This window comes from Mobula hypostoma, chromosome 21 (assembly GCF_963921235.1).
Source record: "Mobula hypostoma chromosome 21, sMobHyp1.1, whole genome shotgun sequence".
Lineage (NCBI taxonomy): Eukaryota > Metazoa > Chordata > Chondrichthyes > Myliobatiformes > Myliobatidae > Mobula > Mobula hypostoma.
In genome coordinates this window covers 46,469,320-46,488,082 of record NC_086117.1, presented here as the reverse complement: position 1 = coordinate 46,488,082, position 18,763 = coordinate 46,469,320, and the positions used below count along the sequence as shown (strand labels likewise).

The 18,763-nt window shown below is 42.6% G+C and overlaps 1 protein-coding gene across 1 annotated transcript in view; it reads left to right on the top strand.

Annotated features, from left to right (window-relative positions):
* LOC134360095 (uncharacterized) overlaps positions 1-13,667 on the top strand; it is a 136,419-nt gene extending 122,752 nt beyond the window's left edge. Inside the window, exons 22-26 of the mRNA XM_063074175.1 lie at positions 775-852; positions 2,032-2,274; positions 8,175-8,393; positions 11,169-11,246; positions 11,855-13,667. Coding sequence (XP_062930245.1) covers positions 775-852; positions 2,032-2,274; positions 8,175-8,393; positions 11,169-11,246; positions 11,855-12,018 — 782 coding nt within the window. The 3' untranslated portion in view covers positions 12,019-13,667. The remainder of the gene's footprint in view (positions 1-774; positions 853-2,031; positions 2,275-8,174; positions 8,394-11,168; positions 11,247-11,854) is intronic.
* The last annotated feature ends 5,096 nt before the right edge of the window (positions 13,668-18,763 follow it).

The window sequence follows — 18,763 nt, the reverse complement described above, 5'->3', positions numbered from 1 at the left end:
CAAAGAAAAAAGCAGCTTTGGTTGACCTCTGAGAGGCCGCTGCATGTGAACACGCCACCACCTCACCAGAAGTCTTACAGTGCCGGTGATCACTGTTCGAGGTTCAATTCCCGCTGCTGTCTGTAAGAAGATTGTACGTTTCCTCAGGAAGCTCCAGATTCCTCCCACATTGCGATGATAAACATTGAATTGTGGGCATGCTATGTTGGTACCACAAGCTTGGCAACACTTGCAGGCTGCCTTGCACAATCCTTGTTGATTTGATGCAAATAATGCATTTTGCTGTGTGTTTTCACATTTCAATCTACCTGTGACAAATAAAGCTAATCTGTATCTGAAAACTTAAGGAGTTTTGATGACAGTTCCCAAAATGCTTACTGAATAGGCGGTCACCTGGACCGGCCCAGGTTCATTTCCTAAAACAGGTTCAGTATGTTTGCTCCACTAATTGGACTATGCACATACTGTTTCAAACAACCCTCTTGAATGAACAGATGAAATTCTACCCTATCTAAGACCCATGCACGAAGGAAGTCCTGGTCAGTACTGGGGACAGTAAAGTCACTCGCTACTAAAAACCCTGTTACTTTTACATCTTTTCATAATTTGCCTGCGTATATCTATTCCTCTACCTCGTGGTAGTTATTGCAATTTAGAAGCAATGGTAATTGATACTACAAAAGGTGTCTTGCAAGGATATGGGATTTAATTTCATTCTTAGTGCAGCTTTGCACAGAAATAGATTTAATCAAATTATGTCTTTCATGTTTTCAGGACAGGCAGTTGTTGATTCCTGGTACAATGAAATTAAAGATTATGACTTCTCCTCCTCTGGATTTCAAAAGAATTGTGGTAAGTTTTTGATTAAGTGGTTGTGTGTAATGGTTATATTGAATTGGTAGAATATATGAAACAGAAATAGCTCATTCAGCTCCAGTCTGAGTTGGTGCTTACTCTCCACAAGAATCTCCTCCCAACAATTGTTTTTCAGCATTTTCTACTCTTCCTTTTTCTCCAATCTACTTGATTTTCATTTTGAAAGCATCTGGGATTCTGCTTATTCATCTTATTGTGGCAAAATTCACACTCTAACCTCTCCCTCAATCTTTCTCTCCTCCCTCTCCTCCACCCATTCCTTACTTCACTCACCTCCCCTCCCACGAACCTCCCTCTCCCCCTCACTCCACTCTTCTGTCCCTCACTCTACCCCCAACTCCTCTCCTACACTCTACCTACCCTCCTGCCCCTCTCCCACCCTCTCTCCACCATTCTCCCCACCAACCCCTCTCTCACCACCTCCCCCTCCCCCCTCCCACCACTCCCCCTCCCCTTCTCTCCTACTCCCACCTCTTTGCTCCTCCCCCTCAGCCATCCCTCCCCACTGTCTCGCTCACCCATCTCTCCCCCAACCCCTCGACCCTTCTGCCACCCTCTTTCCCACATCCTTCCCTCCTCACTTTCACCACCTCCCCTTTCCCTGTACCCACTATCACCCATTCACCGCCACTCTCCCCTACTTCTCTACCCCCTCTCTCCATGTCTCTCCCCTCCCATTCTCCACCCATCTCTCCCACCTCTCTCCCCACTGTCTACTCCCTCTCTACTCCACTCTCCCTCTCCCCTCCTCTCCCCCTTGTCCTCCTCTCCCCCTCTTCCCACTCCCTCCTCTCTTCCCCACTCCCTTTTTCCTCCCTCTCATCTCCCCCTCCCACTCCTCCTTCCCTCTCCCCTCACTCTCTCCCTCCCCCCCTCTCCACCGACCTCCCACTCTCCAGAACCCCCCACTCTCTCCAGTCCTCTATCCCCCATCTCCTCTTCCTCTCCCTCCTCCTCCTCCTCCCCCCTCCCCTGACTTTTGTCGGTTTGGATTGAGTTTCTGGTCTTAAGTGTTTTGGATGATCTCAAGTTTATAGTGGATAGGAGATAGACAGCCTTCTAATAGACCGATCTGTAGAGGGAAGAATATATTAGATATTACCTACAGACCACATTGCTTTCTTTCCTTTGTATGTTCTTGCCTGTTCTCTGCAGGCCATTTCACACAGTTGGTGTGGCAAGATTCCAAGGAGATGGGAGTTGGCCTAGCATCTGATGGCAAAGGTTTCACTGTCGTGGTGGCTCAGTTCAACCCAGCTGGTAACATCACCAATCCAGGCTACTTTGCTAAAAACGTCCTGCCCCCTGGCAGCAAGGTGCAGCAAGGTGGATCAGCCCACAGAGAAAAAGTCAAGGCATCTGACACTCCAGATACAGGGAAAGCAGCACCAGTTTCGGGTACAAGTTTTGTTCTTAAAGCATTTCCTATGAAGAAATGAAAACAATGTTTAATATTGTTCAGTAATGTAATGGTGAGTTCCTGCTCCTGAGTACTCTGGAACGTTTCTTGAAATTTGCTTTATCCCATCATGTACATGATGCTGGTGGACAATTGCATTCAGAAGTGACAGGATAGGATGATAAAGCAGCAGGTAGAAACGGTCAGAGATTTGAAATTCTCATGGGTTAGACGGGGTACTTTACCAACATATAGTCACTTGACCTGGCTGACAGTTTTTACTAACAGTTTCTGCAAATAGCCACAGTTCTGTAGGATGGTCACTGGTGATTAGAGTGAATGTAGCCATGGATCTTGGAATGGTGGGGAGGGAACTTCCCTATAAAGGAAACAAAAAATTATTTCTGTGAGGTCTGTTGTGACTGTCAACGAATGCCACCAGAGAGACATACAGCTGCTAGTATAAAAGTCTTTATTCGGCACATACAAGCTGACGGTATTTGGTGTGATTCCAGAGAGACACTCCCAGACCCAACGTTACATCACATTATTATATGCTAAAGATCAAAGGTAACAGCAGGGCAATTTCTATAGTTACAATGCATTCATAATGCTTCCTTTGAGTTACACCTAGGGGACGTCCACACTACGCCGGATAATTTTGAAAACGAAGCTTTTTCTCTTCATTTTGCCCTCCCGTCCACACTGAGCCGGTGTTTTCAGCCCCCGAAAACGGAGATTTTCAAAAACACTCTCCAGAGTGAATAAATCTGAAAACGCTTAATATCCGGCGTAGTGTGTACGGGATAACCCGAGAGATTTAAAAACGTTGTCATGACAACACAACAACAATGCTTTTTTCTGCTTCTGCTTGGTACTGCGCAAGCTGTTATAACGCGCAGTCGGTGTGAACGGCGTGAGAGTTAAATTGTAAAGTGAGCTTTTTTGACTATTTAAAAACGCTGTCATGATGTGCAGAACAGATGTTCGTTGTTTTAACAACGAAGTGAAGAAGTGAGTAAGTACACTCACTTCGCCCTGTTTTCTGTCCTTGCTTGTATGAAGGTGGTTTACCTATTTATGCAAGTTCTTCTCTGACAATAGATGTGTAACAGCCTAATGTAACATTGTATGGAAATACAAGATAACGCTGATGCAGACGTTTTATACATTTAACAAGGTGCTTTATTAATTCAACAGAGTTAGTCAGTTTTTCAACATTCGTCGTCAGCGGGTCATACTGTCCATGAACTCCCTGTCGGTTGCCTCCATACGCTCCAGTATTTGTTTTTTTTAAGTTTTAAGTCCTCCTGCGTGACAGCCAAGAGCAATTCCTTTAAAGTTTTTCTACTCTGTAACTGGACAAACGCGCACTAAGTATATCGTTTCCTCTTCACTGGTTTTCTGTGTGTGTCCTGCGCATGCCCAGTAGGAGGAGATTCGCCCAAATATCCGCCTAATGTGGACAGAGATATTTTGAAAAACGCTTAGTGTGGACGCCTGTCGTTTTTACTCGACACGAGCGTTTTCAAAATTATCCGGTGTAGTGTGGACGTAGCCCTAGATCTTCACATCAACACCCCCAAAATGAGTATTAATCACTGCTATCTCTGAGCTGCATTCATGCATATGCAGACATCTCAGGTCAGTGGGGTGTTTCTTGGTCAATGTGATGTTTCCTGGTTTGCAATTGACCCCAGTCTGCAGCTCCAGGAAGGCCATTGTTCTAAGCCGCATTTTAAAGTCAATCTGCATCCATATTCACATCTGAAGAATGGTTACTGTTAAAATTAAAATTTGCTCTATTCCATATCTCCAGAATATGCCCTAACAAGTCCAGGCGAAAATACCTGGCCCTCCTAGAGTCCCATGTCTTATTGCTCCCGACAGCCATTAGCAGGCCTGAGAGGTGTCAGTCCAGCAACTGCTCATAAATCATGATCTGGTACAGAAGTTTGAATGCGCAGGAGCATAAGAAGCTGGAGAGAATGCTGGACTCAGCCCAATACATTATTGACACATCCATCAAAAGTATCTATTGTATGTGTTGCTGCCTGAAGAAGTAATATCTATCATCAAACATCTTCGCTATTCACGAGTCTTGCTATCTTCTCATAATTACCATCGGGCAGGAGGAACAGTAGCCTGAAGCCCTACACCACCAGGCTCAAGAACAGCTACTTCCCTTCAAACATTCAGTTCTTCAACCAACTCGCACTACCTCAGTATATCAACAGCATGACCACTTTCCACTACAGTAGACTTCAGTGTTTTGTTTGTGACAAGAATACACATGGATTAAGATGTAGCTGTCCTGTGCTGGCACCAGTGGGATCAGCAGTTGGTCTGCCACCTGTCTTCAGGAGAGAGAGAGATAAGGAAAACAATGGAGCAGCATTTGGAGATGTTAATGAAGGGGAAGGAGAGCTGTCAAGAGCGGCTCCCCCTTTGAACCCTGATCTGTTTGAAGTGATGGACAGGCGATACCCCAGCAGGGGGATAAAAAGGGACAGGTTCGCTAAGGCAGGACACACACACGACACCCCGAGGTAACAAGACCCTGGAAGCGGTGCGTCTCTCACAAGTCGGTGGGAAGTACCGGGCCATAAACGCACAGGGTGGAAAGGCACGATCGGCGGGAACCTGGTGTGTGTCCACCCTTGCCTGGGTGCCAGGTTCACCGCAGGGAAACGATCGTATCTGGAAACGGAGGGGTCACGGTCGGTGACCTCAGATGACATCATAAAGGACTCGCCCGAAAGCTGACTGCGAAGGTCTGTGTGGAAGCTGTGTTGAATATTCATTCGTTTTGCTGTCTCTCTCCTTCCCCCCACTGTCCATCGCCACGGCAGCGATTACTGCGAACTGAACTGAACTAAGTTGAACTGAACTTTGCGTCACTTTGAAACTGGTCATTTACCCCTAGACAACGATAGAGCTTGATTGATCCTGTTATCTGAGTTCTGTGTACATGTATGTTTATCATTGCTGAACTGTTGCATTCATTATCCTTTTGATTAGAGTACTGTGTTGCTTGTTTCTTTAATAAAACTTTCTTAGTTCTAGTAATCCAGACTCCAACTGAGTGATCCATTTCTGCTGGTTTGGCAACCTAGTTATGGGGTACGTAACATGTTCTAATCGTATTCTTTCTTGTATAATTCACTATAATTTATGTTTAATTTATAGTTTTCTTGTGGATGTTGTGTCTCTAATGCTATAATGGTATTGCATGTAGGTTTTCCGTTTTCTGTGCATATATGTACATATGGCAATAAACAACTTTCATCCTGAAATATACCTTACCTGACAAACATAACAGCATCAGTGTAAGATGAGAGAAAGAAAATAAAATGTGTCCAAGCTAGTATTCGGATTTTTCAGCTTGATTCAAGAACCTGTTGTTGTTGAGCCTTGAAGTGTCTGCCTGTACTCTTCTACCTCCTGCCTGATGGCAGGATGAAGAAGAGGGCATGGCCCAGATGGTGGAGTTCTTGGATAATGGATGTCACCTTTCTGAGATATAACCTCTTGTAGAAGTCCTCGATGGTAGGGAGAGCTGTACCAGTGATGGAACTAGCTTAGTCCACCACTCTCTGTAGGATGTGATTCAGAATTCTTGTCACTGTACATCTAAAGACACTAAGAAAGTGGACACGCTGGCAATCTTTCATGGCTGCGTCGACGTGCTGGACTCAGGATATGCCATGTCATCGTAGATTTATGATTAAAAAGTAGATCGATTGAATCCTGGCAAGGGTCAAAAGCGAGGCATAAGTTTAATGTGAGAGCAAGGAATTTCAAGGGGCATCTGAGGGAAAGAGTGCTACACAAGGAGGGGATATTATCTGGAACTCGCTGCTGGAGGAGATGGTGGAATGACATACTACTACCATATTTAAAAGACATCTAGACAGGCACTTAAGCTGACAAGGCATTGAAGGTTTATGGACCTTATGCAGTAAATGGGATTTGTGAAGTTGGGCAAAGGGTCAGCATGGATGTGATGGGCTGGAGAGCCTATTTCTGTGTTAAACAACTCAGTATGGCTCTAGGAATGGGAAGTTGTGTTTGGAGTCTTTATTGAGGAATAACTGGTAGAATAGATGAGGGAAAACTATTGTTTATTCTGTTCTTGGATTTTCAGTAGGCCTTACATAAAGTCCCACATAAATGGTTAGTGAGCAAAATTAAAGCACCTGCCATTGGATGTAATACATTGGCATGGACGGAACATTGGTAAACAGGCAGAAAAGAGAAAATGATCTCTTTTTTTCAGGATGCCATACAACTACTCACAGGGTACCACGGGGAACTAGTGCTGGGTCTCCACTGTTTATAATGTACATCAATAAATTGGTTGAGGGAACCAGTGTAACATTTCCATATTTAGCTCCAAAAAAGAATTGGGTGGGATTGTGGATTTTATGAAAGATACAAATGTATATTAAATGTACATATTAAAACCTATTGAAAGGAATTTCAAAAACCTGGACAGATTGTGTAAGTGGGCAGAAAGGTAGCAGATGCAGTTTAATTTGGGCAAGTATAATTAGATAAGGCTGATAATTTTATAGAAAAATCAAGACAGCGTGTTACTTAAATGGCTTGTACGTTGGGAAATGTTAATATGCAAAGAGACTTGGTGTTCTTGTGCACCTGTTACTGGAAGCAGGCATACAGACACAGCAAGCAGTTAAGGCAAATAGTAGGTCGGCCTTCAGTGTAAGAGGATACAGAAACAAAGATACCAGTTAACGGTTATACTAAGTGGAACCTTACCTGGGATACTTTATGCAGTTTTGGTCACATTCCTCCAAAGAGCAGCTACTTGGCACAAAGGAAGTTCAGTGAAGAATCTCTAGACTGATTGCTGGGATGGAAGGATTTTCAAAAGAGCAGAGATTAAGCAAGCTAGGTTTGTATTCACTATTTAGAAAAATGAGAGGGCATTCAATTGAAACGTTCAACAGCACAAGACAGGCTGGAAATGGGAAGATGTTTTCCCTGGTTGAGGTGTCTAGAATGAAGAGCATTAGTGTCAGGTTAAAGGAGAAAAGAGCGAACCTTTGGAATTGAATCCAGTGGTTTGGAGACTTGATGGAGTTAATTCAAAACACAGATCAACTTATTTCTGAATTTCAAGGAATATGGGGATGGATTGGAAAAATGAGGCTGAAGTAAATCTCGTGAAGAATGTTATTCTGTCTTGCTTTCCTTAATTAAGAAAAGACTTGTTTGCCATTGAGGAAGTACAGCAAAGATTCACAAGACTGGTTCTAGAAATAGTTTGCCATACAAGGAGGACTTAATTCTATTAAGTTCAAAAGAATGTGAAACAATTTCATCAAAACTTTCAAAATTGTTAAAGGGCTTGATGGCTAGATAGATGGAGAATGTTTCTGCTGGAAGAGAGGTTTAGGACCCCTTGAGAATAAGGGGTAGGCTGTTTCTGCCTGAAATGAGAAAAGGTTTAAACACGCGGGGGTTAGTAAGCTTTTGGAATCCTCTCCCCAGAGGCCTATGAGGGCATTCAAATCACAGATTACTAAATATAAGGGAAATGGGGATAATGCAGGAAAATAGATCTGATGTGGAAGATTGACCATGGTGGAGTGGGCTCAAAGAGCCAAATAGCCTTTTCTGGTCGTAATTGTTTTTCGGTTAGAAGAATAAGTTAATAGGTTTAGGTCATCACTGGAAGAAGGCACAAATGGAGCATTACCACTTTGGACAAGAACAGAGTGATCTATTTTGATGCTTTAAGTTCTCTGTGTAAATATTGCAATTATATCAACAGCAAGCTCTCCATTTCACTAAATTACAATGTGAACGAATATCACTTAAATATCTCAGTATGATCCTGTAAATTATGCAATCAACAATTTGTGTTTTTCAGGCAATGAAAAGGATGCTTTGATTGCTGAGCTGCTTAAAGAGCACAATAGTTTACGAGCTCGACATCAGTCCCCACCACTCCAGGTCAATCCTGAACTGTCTATACAAGCAAAGAAATGGGCAGAGCATCTTGCCAGTATCAAAGCACTCAAGCACAGTGACACCCAATATGGAGAGAACCTCTGGTACAAATGGAGCAGCAACAAAACACTACCAACAGGTACAGAGCTGATTGGAAATGTTGATAGTCTGTATAGGTAGAGATGAAGGTTGATGAGCTCCCATTAACAGTGATCCCTCCTAGTCAACGACCCGTGAGTTTGGAGTAATCATTCAGGGGTGGAGAGCAGAGGGTTTGGAGTAGTCTCTTGTCAGTACTGTAGGAATTATTAACACTAATGGTTTGTGCAATAATGAATATTGGTGAATTGTGTTAAGAAATGTATTTGAATATTAGTAGAGAGAGACCAGACGATTTGTAAAATACAAGAGGCCTTCTGTCCTCTGTAGGTGAACGTTTTCAGTGAAAAGTGAAAATAAAAACTTCCTACATAACTTTAATAAAACCTACTTCCCTAGAAACCTTTCAACCCAAGAAAAGTGACTAAATGGATTTTCTCCGGACCAAAGTTGCACCAATGTCTATTAAATGCAATTGAAATTAATGATGATCAGTGGTTTGTTTGGCAAGGCTAGTGAGCATTCACTTGATTCCTTTGCAAGATTGTGAAGCTTCGGAAGATGGGCTTTGAGGTTTGACGTTGCCACGTGCATGTTAAGGTCATTGAATTGTATAGTCATATAACACGGAAACAGGTCCTTCTGCACCAACAATATAAACCCCCATTATTAATTCACCGCTAATCCCATTCTACTCTCCCCACATTGCCATCAATTCCTCCCATACTCTACCACACACCTACACTCAGAACAATTAACAATAATGTTATGAATATATTATATATGAATAATATTTTATAATGTTATTTTAATAATTTAATGATAAATAATAAACAATAATTGTCAACTGACCTAGCGATCAGCTCAATGTTGAGATGTGGGGGAGAAACCAAAATGCAAAAAACATCGTTGAAGGTATCGGGCCCTTCAAGCCTACCCCATCCCTGAATATGATTGTGGCTGATCTGGGCTGACCTTAGCTCCTTGTCTGTGCCAATTCTCCATCACTTTCTGTTCCTCCATCTATCAAATATTATCCTGAAGAAGAGACTCAGCCTGAAACATCAACTATTTATTCATTTCCATAAATGCTGCCTGACCTGCTGAGATTCTCTGGCATTTTGTGTGAGTTGCTTTGGATTTCCAGCATCTGCAGATTTTCTTGTGTTCATAAGTATTAATCCATCTTCACTTTAAATACCTAGAGGAAAACCATTGTCATAGGAAAGATGTACAAAATCCACACAGACATTGCCCAGGGTCAAGATTGAATTCTGGTCATTGGAGCTGTGACCAGCAGTATGTGTCCAATGTATTACGAAGGCATGACAATGGCTGCAAACTGCAGGGACATTTAAAAATCATGAAAGCTATATTCTGATCTAAAGTTGTGCTTGACATGACTTATTACAGCTATTTGGTGCACTTCATTCAGTTTGTTTAGTCAGCAGGTTGTATGCATTGTCAACAAGGGAAGAAAAATGAATGAGAACTCTGACCAACTTTGGAAAATCTTTATAAATTGTAGCACGATTTAAGGCTGGAGAGTGATCAGTGGTAAATACTGGGGGGAGGGGGGGCATTGTTTCCCTGTATAGATTATCTTGAGCTCAAAAACACAGTTTCAAGTGAGGGGTTTGACCTTTCAGAACTGAAATGAAAAGGTCCTTTATTTGGAGTATTACACATCTTAAGATGCATTGGTTGGCCAGTGGTGCAGTGGTATCAGAACTGGACTTCGAGGCGGATGGTCCTGAGTTCAAATCCAGCCAGGTCCCAACCTGGGCAGCAGCAGAAGAAAGGCCTGGCAAACTACTTTACTGAAACATAAGCAATCTACTTCACTATCTGTGTGAAAGAAAGGCCTGGCAATCTACTTCACTAAAACACGGGGCTGCTGAGATGGAAGGTTAGATCAGCTCAGTTTGTATTCGCTATTTAGAAAAGTGTATTTCTCATCTAGAAAAATGAGAGGGAATCCTCTTGCAACAGACTGGAAATGGATAAGGTGTCTAGAATGAAGGGCAATAGTGTCAGGATAAAGGATCAAAGAGTGAACCTTTGGAACTGAATCCAGTGGTTTGGAGACTTGATGATGGAGTTAATTCCAAACACAGATCAACTTATTTCTGAATATCAAGGTATATGGTAATGAGTTGGAAAAATGAGGCAGAAGTAAATCTCATGAAGAATGTTACTCTATTTTGCTTTCCTTAATTAAGAGAAGACTTATTTGCCTTTGAGGAAGTACAGCAAAGATTCATGAGACTGGTTCTAGAAATAGTTTGCCGTACAAGGAAGACTTTATGCTCTTAAGTTTAAAAGAATGTGAAGCTATTTCATAAAAACTTTCAAAATTATTAAATGGCTTGATGGCTAGATTGAGGGAAAATGTTTCCGACCAATGTAGGGTCGACATGAGTCAACAACTCAATGACACCCAACAACATCTTAAGAAATCTTGTATCTGAGAGCTGTAGGTTCCAGTGATTGGGTACATTCACAGTTCAGATCAATGAATTATTAGACACCTAGAGTATTAGGAGACATGGGGATCAAGGCACAGATCAGCTGATGGCATGGACTTTGAGGTTCGCTTCTGTTTTTATTGTTATACTTTACTGCTTCCAGGGATAGCAGCTGAAATCAAATCTCTTTATGATTAGTCTCTGTAGTCCTGATGACTTAGTCGTGAAGGAACAAATTGAGCTTGGGTTTAGTTATAACAGGTAAAAGACTTAGGAGAATTGTCGTCAGATCTGCAGACAGAGTGTAACTGAAATGTAATGATTTTTTAAATTTTTATTTGTTTCAGGGAAAGAGGTGAGTGAATCCTGGTACAATGAAATTCGGGACTACAACTTCAAAGCTCCAGGATTTAGTAGTAAGACAGGTAAGTGTTTGAGAGCATTTGTAGGTTGATGTTCAAGATTCATTCAGTTTCATTGGCTTCAGTTTGCTGGAGGTCACCATCTCCCAAAATGCAGCCTTTGGGAGGATACTTTACACTGAAATTGGAAACACAAGAAATTGCAGATGCTGGGATTTGCAAGGGAGAGGTAGGGTCCTTTGAGGGAGGGAGATGGGAAAGGACCTGGGAAAGGAGATAAGAGAGGAGAGAGATGGGAAGGAGGGAGAGTGAAGGAGGGCTTAGAGAGGGAGGGGAGGGTTGGGGGAGCGGGCAGGGAGAGGGGTGTGAAACCCAATCACAACTATTTCTCATTCATTTTGCATAATGGAGTTGCACATTCTCCCTGTGATTGCATGGATTTCCTCCCATGTCCCAGAATTCATGTTGGTAGGTTAATTGGCCACTATAAGTTGCTAATAGTTGAGTGAATCTGTAGGGAATGAGGGGAGAATAAAAATCTAGGATCAATGTAGGATTAGTGGAAATGGGTGGTTTTTGGTTGACATAGATTTGATGGGCTGCAGGGCTTGTTCCTATGCTGTATAACTCTATAATGGTGTTGGCCCATCTTCCTCTGGTTTTGATTCCAGGACACTTCACCCAGCTGGTGTGGAAGGCAACAAAAGAGATGGGGGCTGGACAAGCAACGGATGGGAAAGGCACATTCTTTGTGGTGGCAGTCTACAAGCCAGCAGGGAACATCAGCAATCCTGGCTATTTCAAGGAAAATGTGTTACCTCCCAGGAAACAATGAGCCAGGAGGATGAATAAGAGTGGCACTTATCACATGTAGCTGCCCCATACAATGCACAAATAATATCTTTTTGAAATTTAATTAATGCTTTAAATGGTACTTTTTTCCAGGTTAGAGGAATTTAGCTGAAATATTTTAATAATAATATGCAAAGCTCAGTGAGTAAATACGGATACTTGTTCAACTCTAATTTCCTTCTCCCTTCTGTTTTTGCTTGTGGTTTTTACTGCCTGGGTTTAAGATATGAAATTGCTGAGCAAAATACATCTTTCTGCTGCTTTCTTTTAAGGCTGTCCTTGAAATTTTCTACATTTCATGATAGTTCACCTTTTCTAATTTCTCTATGTACTTCAGTATCAAATTATATTGTTAACCCCCTTCACAAGAGCAATAGGCTGTTTTAATACAATAAAATCACAGTATACTATACACCTCCAAGGTCTGATCATCCAGCACCCTCATTTCTTTGTTGTGCTAGACTTGTAGATTCCTGTTTTTAATAATATTAAATTGAAAAGGAATGAGGGACAGAACTGTTAAATGTAGATGGAGCTAGGGAACTAAGCACCAATGAGTTTTAAGGGAATGGTCCTGGGTGTCTCAAGTGGGAAAGAAAGCCTGTTGAGCCATTAAGACTACTGTCGGGATTTGGATAATTAGTATTTTACGGTATGTCACTGAGATATTTGAGGTACAACCTATATTGTTGTAATCCTAGCCAATACAGTGAGAAGGGTGTGATTGAATCAGAATCAGGTTTAATATCACCAGCATATGTGAAATTTGTTAACTTCATGGCAGCAATACAATGCAATATATGATATAAAAAGAAAAAGTAAATCAATTACAGTGAATATATATATATATATACATACACACACACACATATTAAATAGTTAAATTACAAATAATGCAAAAACAGTAATATTACAATGAGGTAGTGTTCATGGGTTCAATGTCCATTTAGGAATCATATGGCAGAGGGGAAGAAACTGATCCTGAATCACTGAGTGTGTGCCTCAGTCTTCTGTACCTCCTTCCTGACAGTGACAATGAGAAGAGAGCACATCCTAGATGATGCAGGAACAATCCCATATGCAGACTGCATACACAATAATTAAAGAAGATAGTTTTATTAACACAATTTGTATCAGAGTTTGGGCAGAGAAATGTGTAGGATTTTTCCTGCCAATATGTATTTTGTAATAAAAGCTGGGAGTGGTCTAAGGGAAAGTTATGTTAATTTGCTAGCTGACTTGTTTCTCTTACTGGAGCTGATTTCACCACTCTTCTGTTCCTTCTGAGCACTGGTGTTAAATACTTTCCTACTGCTGTCATGCTGTTTTTCCTTCAAGCAGCCACCAATGAATAACACCCTTTGAATGCAAAGGGACACAGACCTCCTTTGGGGCCTTTATGATGCACCATAGCAACAGTGCGCTGAAGTAAACTGCAGATTTTCCAATCTTAAAGCCTTTCATGATGTTAGTGAGATGTTTGGTATTAGTATGTGGAAACTCTCATCCATTTATTCATTGTATTTCGTCAATTGTTAAAAGTGACTGTTTTTAATGCTGCTTTTATTTTACAAATTATGCTCTCAGCTGCTGTAGTGATTGTAGAGACTATTAGAATAAAGAATCACTTGGTCATCAGCTACTGAAGTATGTTCAGTTTGTCACCCACAAAGTACACAACCTGCCATACCTCCACAGCTATTGGAGTGGTCGCGATGGCAGTCCCATAGATGGTGTATATTGTTGGGGGCAATGATTGTTGTGCATCCAGCCTGGGTGTTTTTCTGTGAGGAGGCAACTTCTCAATCACGAGTTAAGGGGGTGATTGGTGGCTGGCTCCTCATGGCTGATACAAAGTACCATTACACTCGCTCTTGCTGATTAATGTGCACACCATACCCATGCTAAGTGAGCTGCCGGCTTCCACCACTGCTGGCAACATCCTAACCTGTTGCCCTGGCCGCTGACTTTCACTGCGACTGGATGATCCGAAAGCGCTGACAGGAAACAACACTGTAGCTCCGGACTCCTGATGGAAGTGGCTAAAGATGCAAAGTTGGGCAACACCTTCACCACCTCAGAAGCGAACAGGAGCAATTGGAGCATTCTGTGCACCACAGTTCTCAAGGAAATATTGGATTCTATAGGAGGGCCGAGGGGGAGAGAGTTCAAATCAAGCAAACGGGGGGAGTTGGGCATTCCACATGCCACAGTCTCCAATGAAATGTTGAATTGTGCATAATTAGGCACTTGGCAAGGACTAGTAAAAAGGAGTTAGGTTTAAGCGGAGCAACCATTGTGTGAACGAACCAGTGGTAAAGTGGGGAGTTCAGGCTTTGACAAGGAGAGGCAGAGGCTATACATTTCATATAGATTTTTTCATTTACTTTTTCTTCCTGTTGCACAATTAGAGCACTGGAGATCACAGGCAGAATAGTGGAATTCTCCTCATGTGGGATGTGGAAAGGCAGGGAGCTCTCCAGTGTCCTTGACAACTCCACCTGCAGAAGCTGCAGCTTCTTTCAGACCATGTTAAGGTTCCTAAGTTTGTCATAGCTGGGAGTGGCAGTGGAGATAAGCTCCCACTACCTATAAAGTGCTCCAAATGGCGTGCATCTGACAACCCAAATCCAACTCTAAGCCTTCATGTATGGCTTAGCTACTGGGCCCGGCGGAACTGTTTCTACTGACAAGAGAATGGGCAAAGGTGGACCACTGGCGCCTCAAAACCAGCTGCTTCGGTTGGGTGGGCCCCATCAGCCTTGGACGACAGCCCGCCTAGGAGAAGGAAAACTGATTTTTAACCTCTACTACCTTGCAGTCATACCCATCCACGGAGAAGGCTTCGGGAGTAAACCCCAAAGAAGAAATCCGGAACCGGGGTCCCAAAGGCAGTTTGATTTTGTTTACAACTTCACTCTGGCAACTTCTGCGATGATACTGGTGCCAAGCTGTATCGGCGCTTGCCTTTCGCTTGGACTACATCAGTGATATGGACGGGGGGCGCACACTGCATTGGCAATAGCTGGTTCTTCAAATCTTCCCACACAGGTTTTCGCCCCGGAGAGGACATTATACGGGAAGCAGCAGTTACCGGTGATAAGCCACCGCACTTGATTGGCGTAGAGTGAGGCGCCAGGGGCTGTTTCTAACTGTGGGAGAGGTCCTAGGACCTCACTGGGCAGTCCCCAGTCAAATTGGTGTTGCTTCGCCATGGTCCACACGGCTGTGTGGGGCTCGGGGAACCCCCGACAGGTGGATCAATAACCTTACACCTGGCAAAAAAAACTTCAGAAGTATCCAGCCCTCAAGGTAGGTACTTGGAATGTATGGACCATAGAGAATGTAAGGATCTTACAGAAGACCTACAAGATATGAGCGACGCCTGCAAGACCGCAGTCATCAACAATGAACTGAGCAGACTGCAGATGGACATCGTCCCCCTTCAAGATACAAGGCTCTCTTCCTCTGGAAGCCTTCGAGAGGAAGACCTCCTTCATCTGGCATGGAAAGCCACCAGAAGAGCCCAGGGAGCACGGTGTTGGCTCCACCATAAGAAACAGGCTAGTTGACACCATCATACCACCAGCTGAAGGAACTGAAAGACTGCTCGGGATACAGCTTCAAATGTCTGTAGGCCTGGTTAGCATTATCAGTGCTTATGCATACATTAACCTCTTCCCAGGAAGCCAGGGACAAGTTTTATGATGAACTCAGTGCTGCCATCAAAGAAATCCCTTCTCAAAAGCCACTATTTGTTCTCGGCAACTTTAATGCAAGAGTTGGCAGCGACCACCACAGCTAGCCCTCCTGTTTGGGACAGTTTGAAACGGAAAAGATGAATGAAATTGGCCAGCTGCCAACATAGCAGGGCTCTTGAGGAAAGACTATCTTAGATTGGGTGTTGTGTAATAACCCAGATCTTATTAGAGAACTTAATGTAAAAGAATCCTTAGGAGATAGTGATCATAACATGATTGAATTCATGCTGCAATTTGAGAGGGAGAAGCATAAGTCACATGCAATGGAGTAAAGGGAATAACACAGGCATGAGAGAGAAGCTTGCCCTGGTGGATTGGAGAATACTGGTCGGGATGGTGACAGAGTAGAGATGGCTGAAGTTTCTGGGAGTACTTCACAAGGTGCAGTATAGATATATCCCACAGAAAAAGTTCTCAAATGGCAGGAATAGGCAACCATGGCTGACAAGGGAAGTTAAGGAATGCGTAAAAGCCAAGGAAAGGGTATATAAGGAAGCAAAAGTGACTGGGAAGCTGGACAATTGGGAAGCTTTTAAAATCTAACAAAAGGCAACTAGAAATCTATAAGAAGGGAAAAGATTAAATTTGAGGGCAAACTCGTCAATAATACAAAGCAAGATACCAAAAGTTTTCTTTCAGTTATATAAAGAGTAAAAGGGAGGTGATTATTGATATTGGACCACTGGAAAGTGCTGCTGGTGAGATAGTAACGGGGACAAAGAAATGGCAGATAACTTAGAAATTTGCATCTGTCTTCATTGTGAAAGTCGTTAACAGTGTGCCAGTGGTCTGTGAGTATCAGGGAGCAGAAGGGAATGCCATTGCTCTTACAAAGGAAAAAGTGCTGGGCAAACTGAAAGATCTTAAGGTGGATAAATCATCTGGACCAGATGGACTATATTCCAGAGTCCTGAGAGAGGTTGCTGAAAAGATAACAGATGCATTGGTCAGGATCTTTCAAGAACCACTTAATTCTGGCATGGTCCCGAAGATCTAGAAGATTGCAAATGTCACTCCACTCTTTAAAAAGGGAGGAAGGCAAAATAAAGGAAATTATAGGCCAGTTAGCCTAATTTCAGTGGTTGGGAAAGTGTTGGAGTCTATTGTTAAGGATGAGGTTTCGGGGTACTTGGAGACTAATGATAAAATAAGTCAAAGTCAGCATGGTTTCTGTAAAGGGAAATCTTGCCTGAAAAATCTGTTAGAGTTCTTCAAGGAAGTAACAAGCAGGGCAGACAAAGGAGAGGCAGTGGATGTCAATTACTTGGAATTTCAGAAGACATTTGATTATGTGCCACGCATGAGGCTGCTTAACAGGATAAAATCTTATGGTGTTACAGGAAAGATACTGGCATGGATAGAGGAATGGCTGACAGACAGGAGGCAGAAAGTGAGAATAAAAGGAGCCTTTTCTGATTGGCTGCTAGTGACTAGTGGAGTTCCTCAGGGATCAAGTTTGGGACTGCTACCTTTCACATTGTTTGTCAATGACTTGGATAATGGAACTGATGGATTTGTGGCAAAATTTGCAAATAATGCAAAGAAAGATGGAGGAGTAGGTTGTGCTGAGGAAGCAATATGATTGTAGTAAGACTTAATCAAATTGGAAGAATGGGCAAAAAAAGTGGCAGATGGAATACAGTGTTGGGAAATGTATGATAATGCATTTTGATAAAAGGAACAATAGTGCAGACTATTATCTGAATGGAAAGAAAATTCAAACATCAGAGGTTCAGAGGAATTTAGGAGTCCTTGTGCAAGACTTCTAGAAGGTTAATTCACAGGTTGAGTCTGTGGTAAAGAAGGCAAATGCAATGTTGGCATTTATTTCAAGGTGAATAGAATATTAAAGCAAGGAGATAACGCTGAGGCTTTATAAGACACTAGTCAGGCTGCACTTGGAGTATTATCAACAGGTTTGGGCCCCATATCTCAGAAAGGATGTGTTATCATTGGAGAGAGTCCAGAGGGGGCTCACGAGGATAATTCTGGGAATGAAGGGATTAACATATTGGGAGTGTTTGGCAGCTTTGGGCCTGTATTCACTGGAATTTAGAAGAATGCAAAGGGATCTCATTGAAACCTACCAAATGTTGAAAGGACTAGATAGGGTGGATGTGGAGAGGATGTTTCCTATGCTAGGGGTATCCAGAACTGGAGGGCACAGCCTCAAGGCTGAGGGGAGACCTTTTAGAACAGAGGTAAGGTGGAATATTTTTAGACAAAGAGTAGTGCTTCTGTGGAATGCTCTGCTACAGACTGCTATAGAAGCCAAGTCCATGGGTATATCTAAGGTAGAAGTTGATAGTTTTCTGACTGGTCAAGGCAATAAAGGAATATGGCGAGAAGACAGGTGTATAGGGTTGAGTGGGATCTGGGATCAGCCATGATGGAATGGCAGAGCAGACTCGATAGGCTGAATGACCTAATTCTGCTCCTATGTCTTATGGTCTTATATCACACCCAATGACCAAGTTCGTCCCAGTTCATACAGAGTATGGTGTAGCCACAGGTCCAGTATTTGTTTGACCTTCCAAATCTGCTCCAGCTAATTCTTGATACATGTCTCAGCACTTCCGAAACAGATCCTGAGTACTTCAGCACTTGACAGAGAATTGGTTGGACCAGTTGACCCCACAATGAGGACTTCCCTTCCTGAAGTGCACAATTAGTTCCTTAGTCTCACTGACATTGAGTGCAAGGTGGTTGCTGTGACACAAATCAACTAATCTTATCTTGTTCCTACAAGCCTTCTCATCACCATCTCAAAATCTACCAACAGGGGGGGTCATCTGTGAATTTTAAAAATTACATTATACGTAGTAGTTGACACTAAGTGTCCTGCAGACATTGCGAGATAGGGACTCAATGGATACTGTGGAGCAAACTGTCCAAATCACCTTTGCAGAATGCTTCATCACCAAAGCTCACCAACAGACACTAGGACCTTGCTTGATTGGTGGTGAG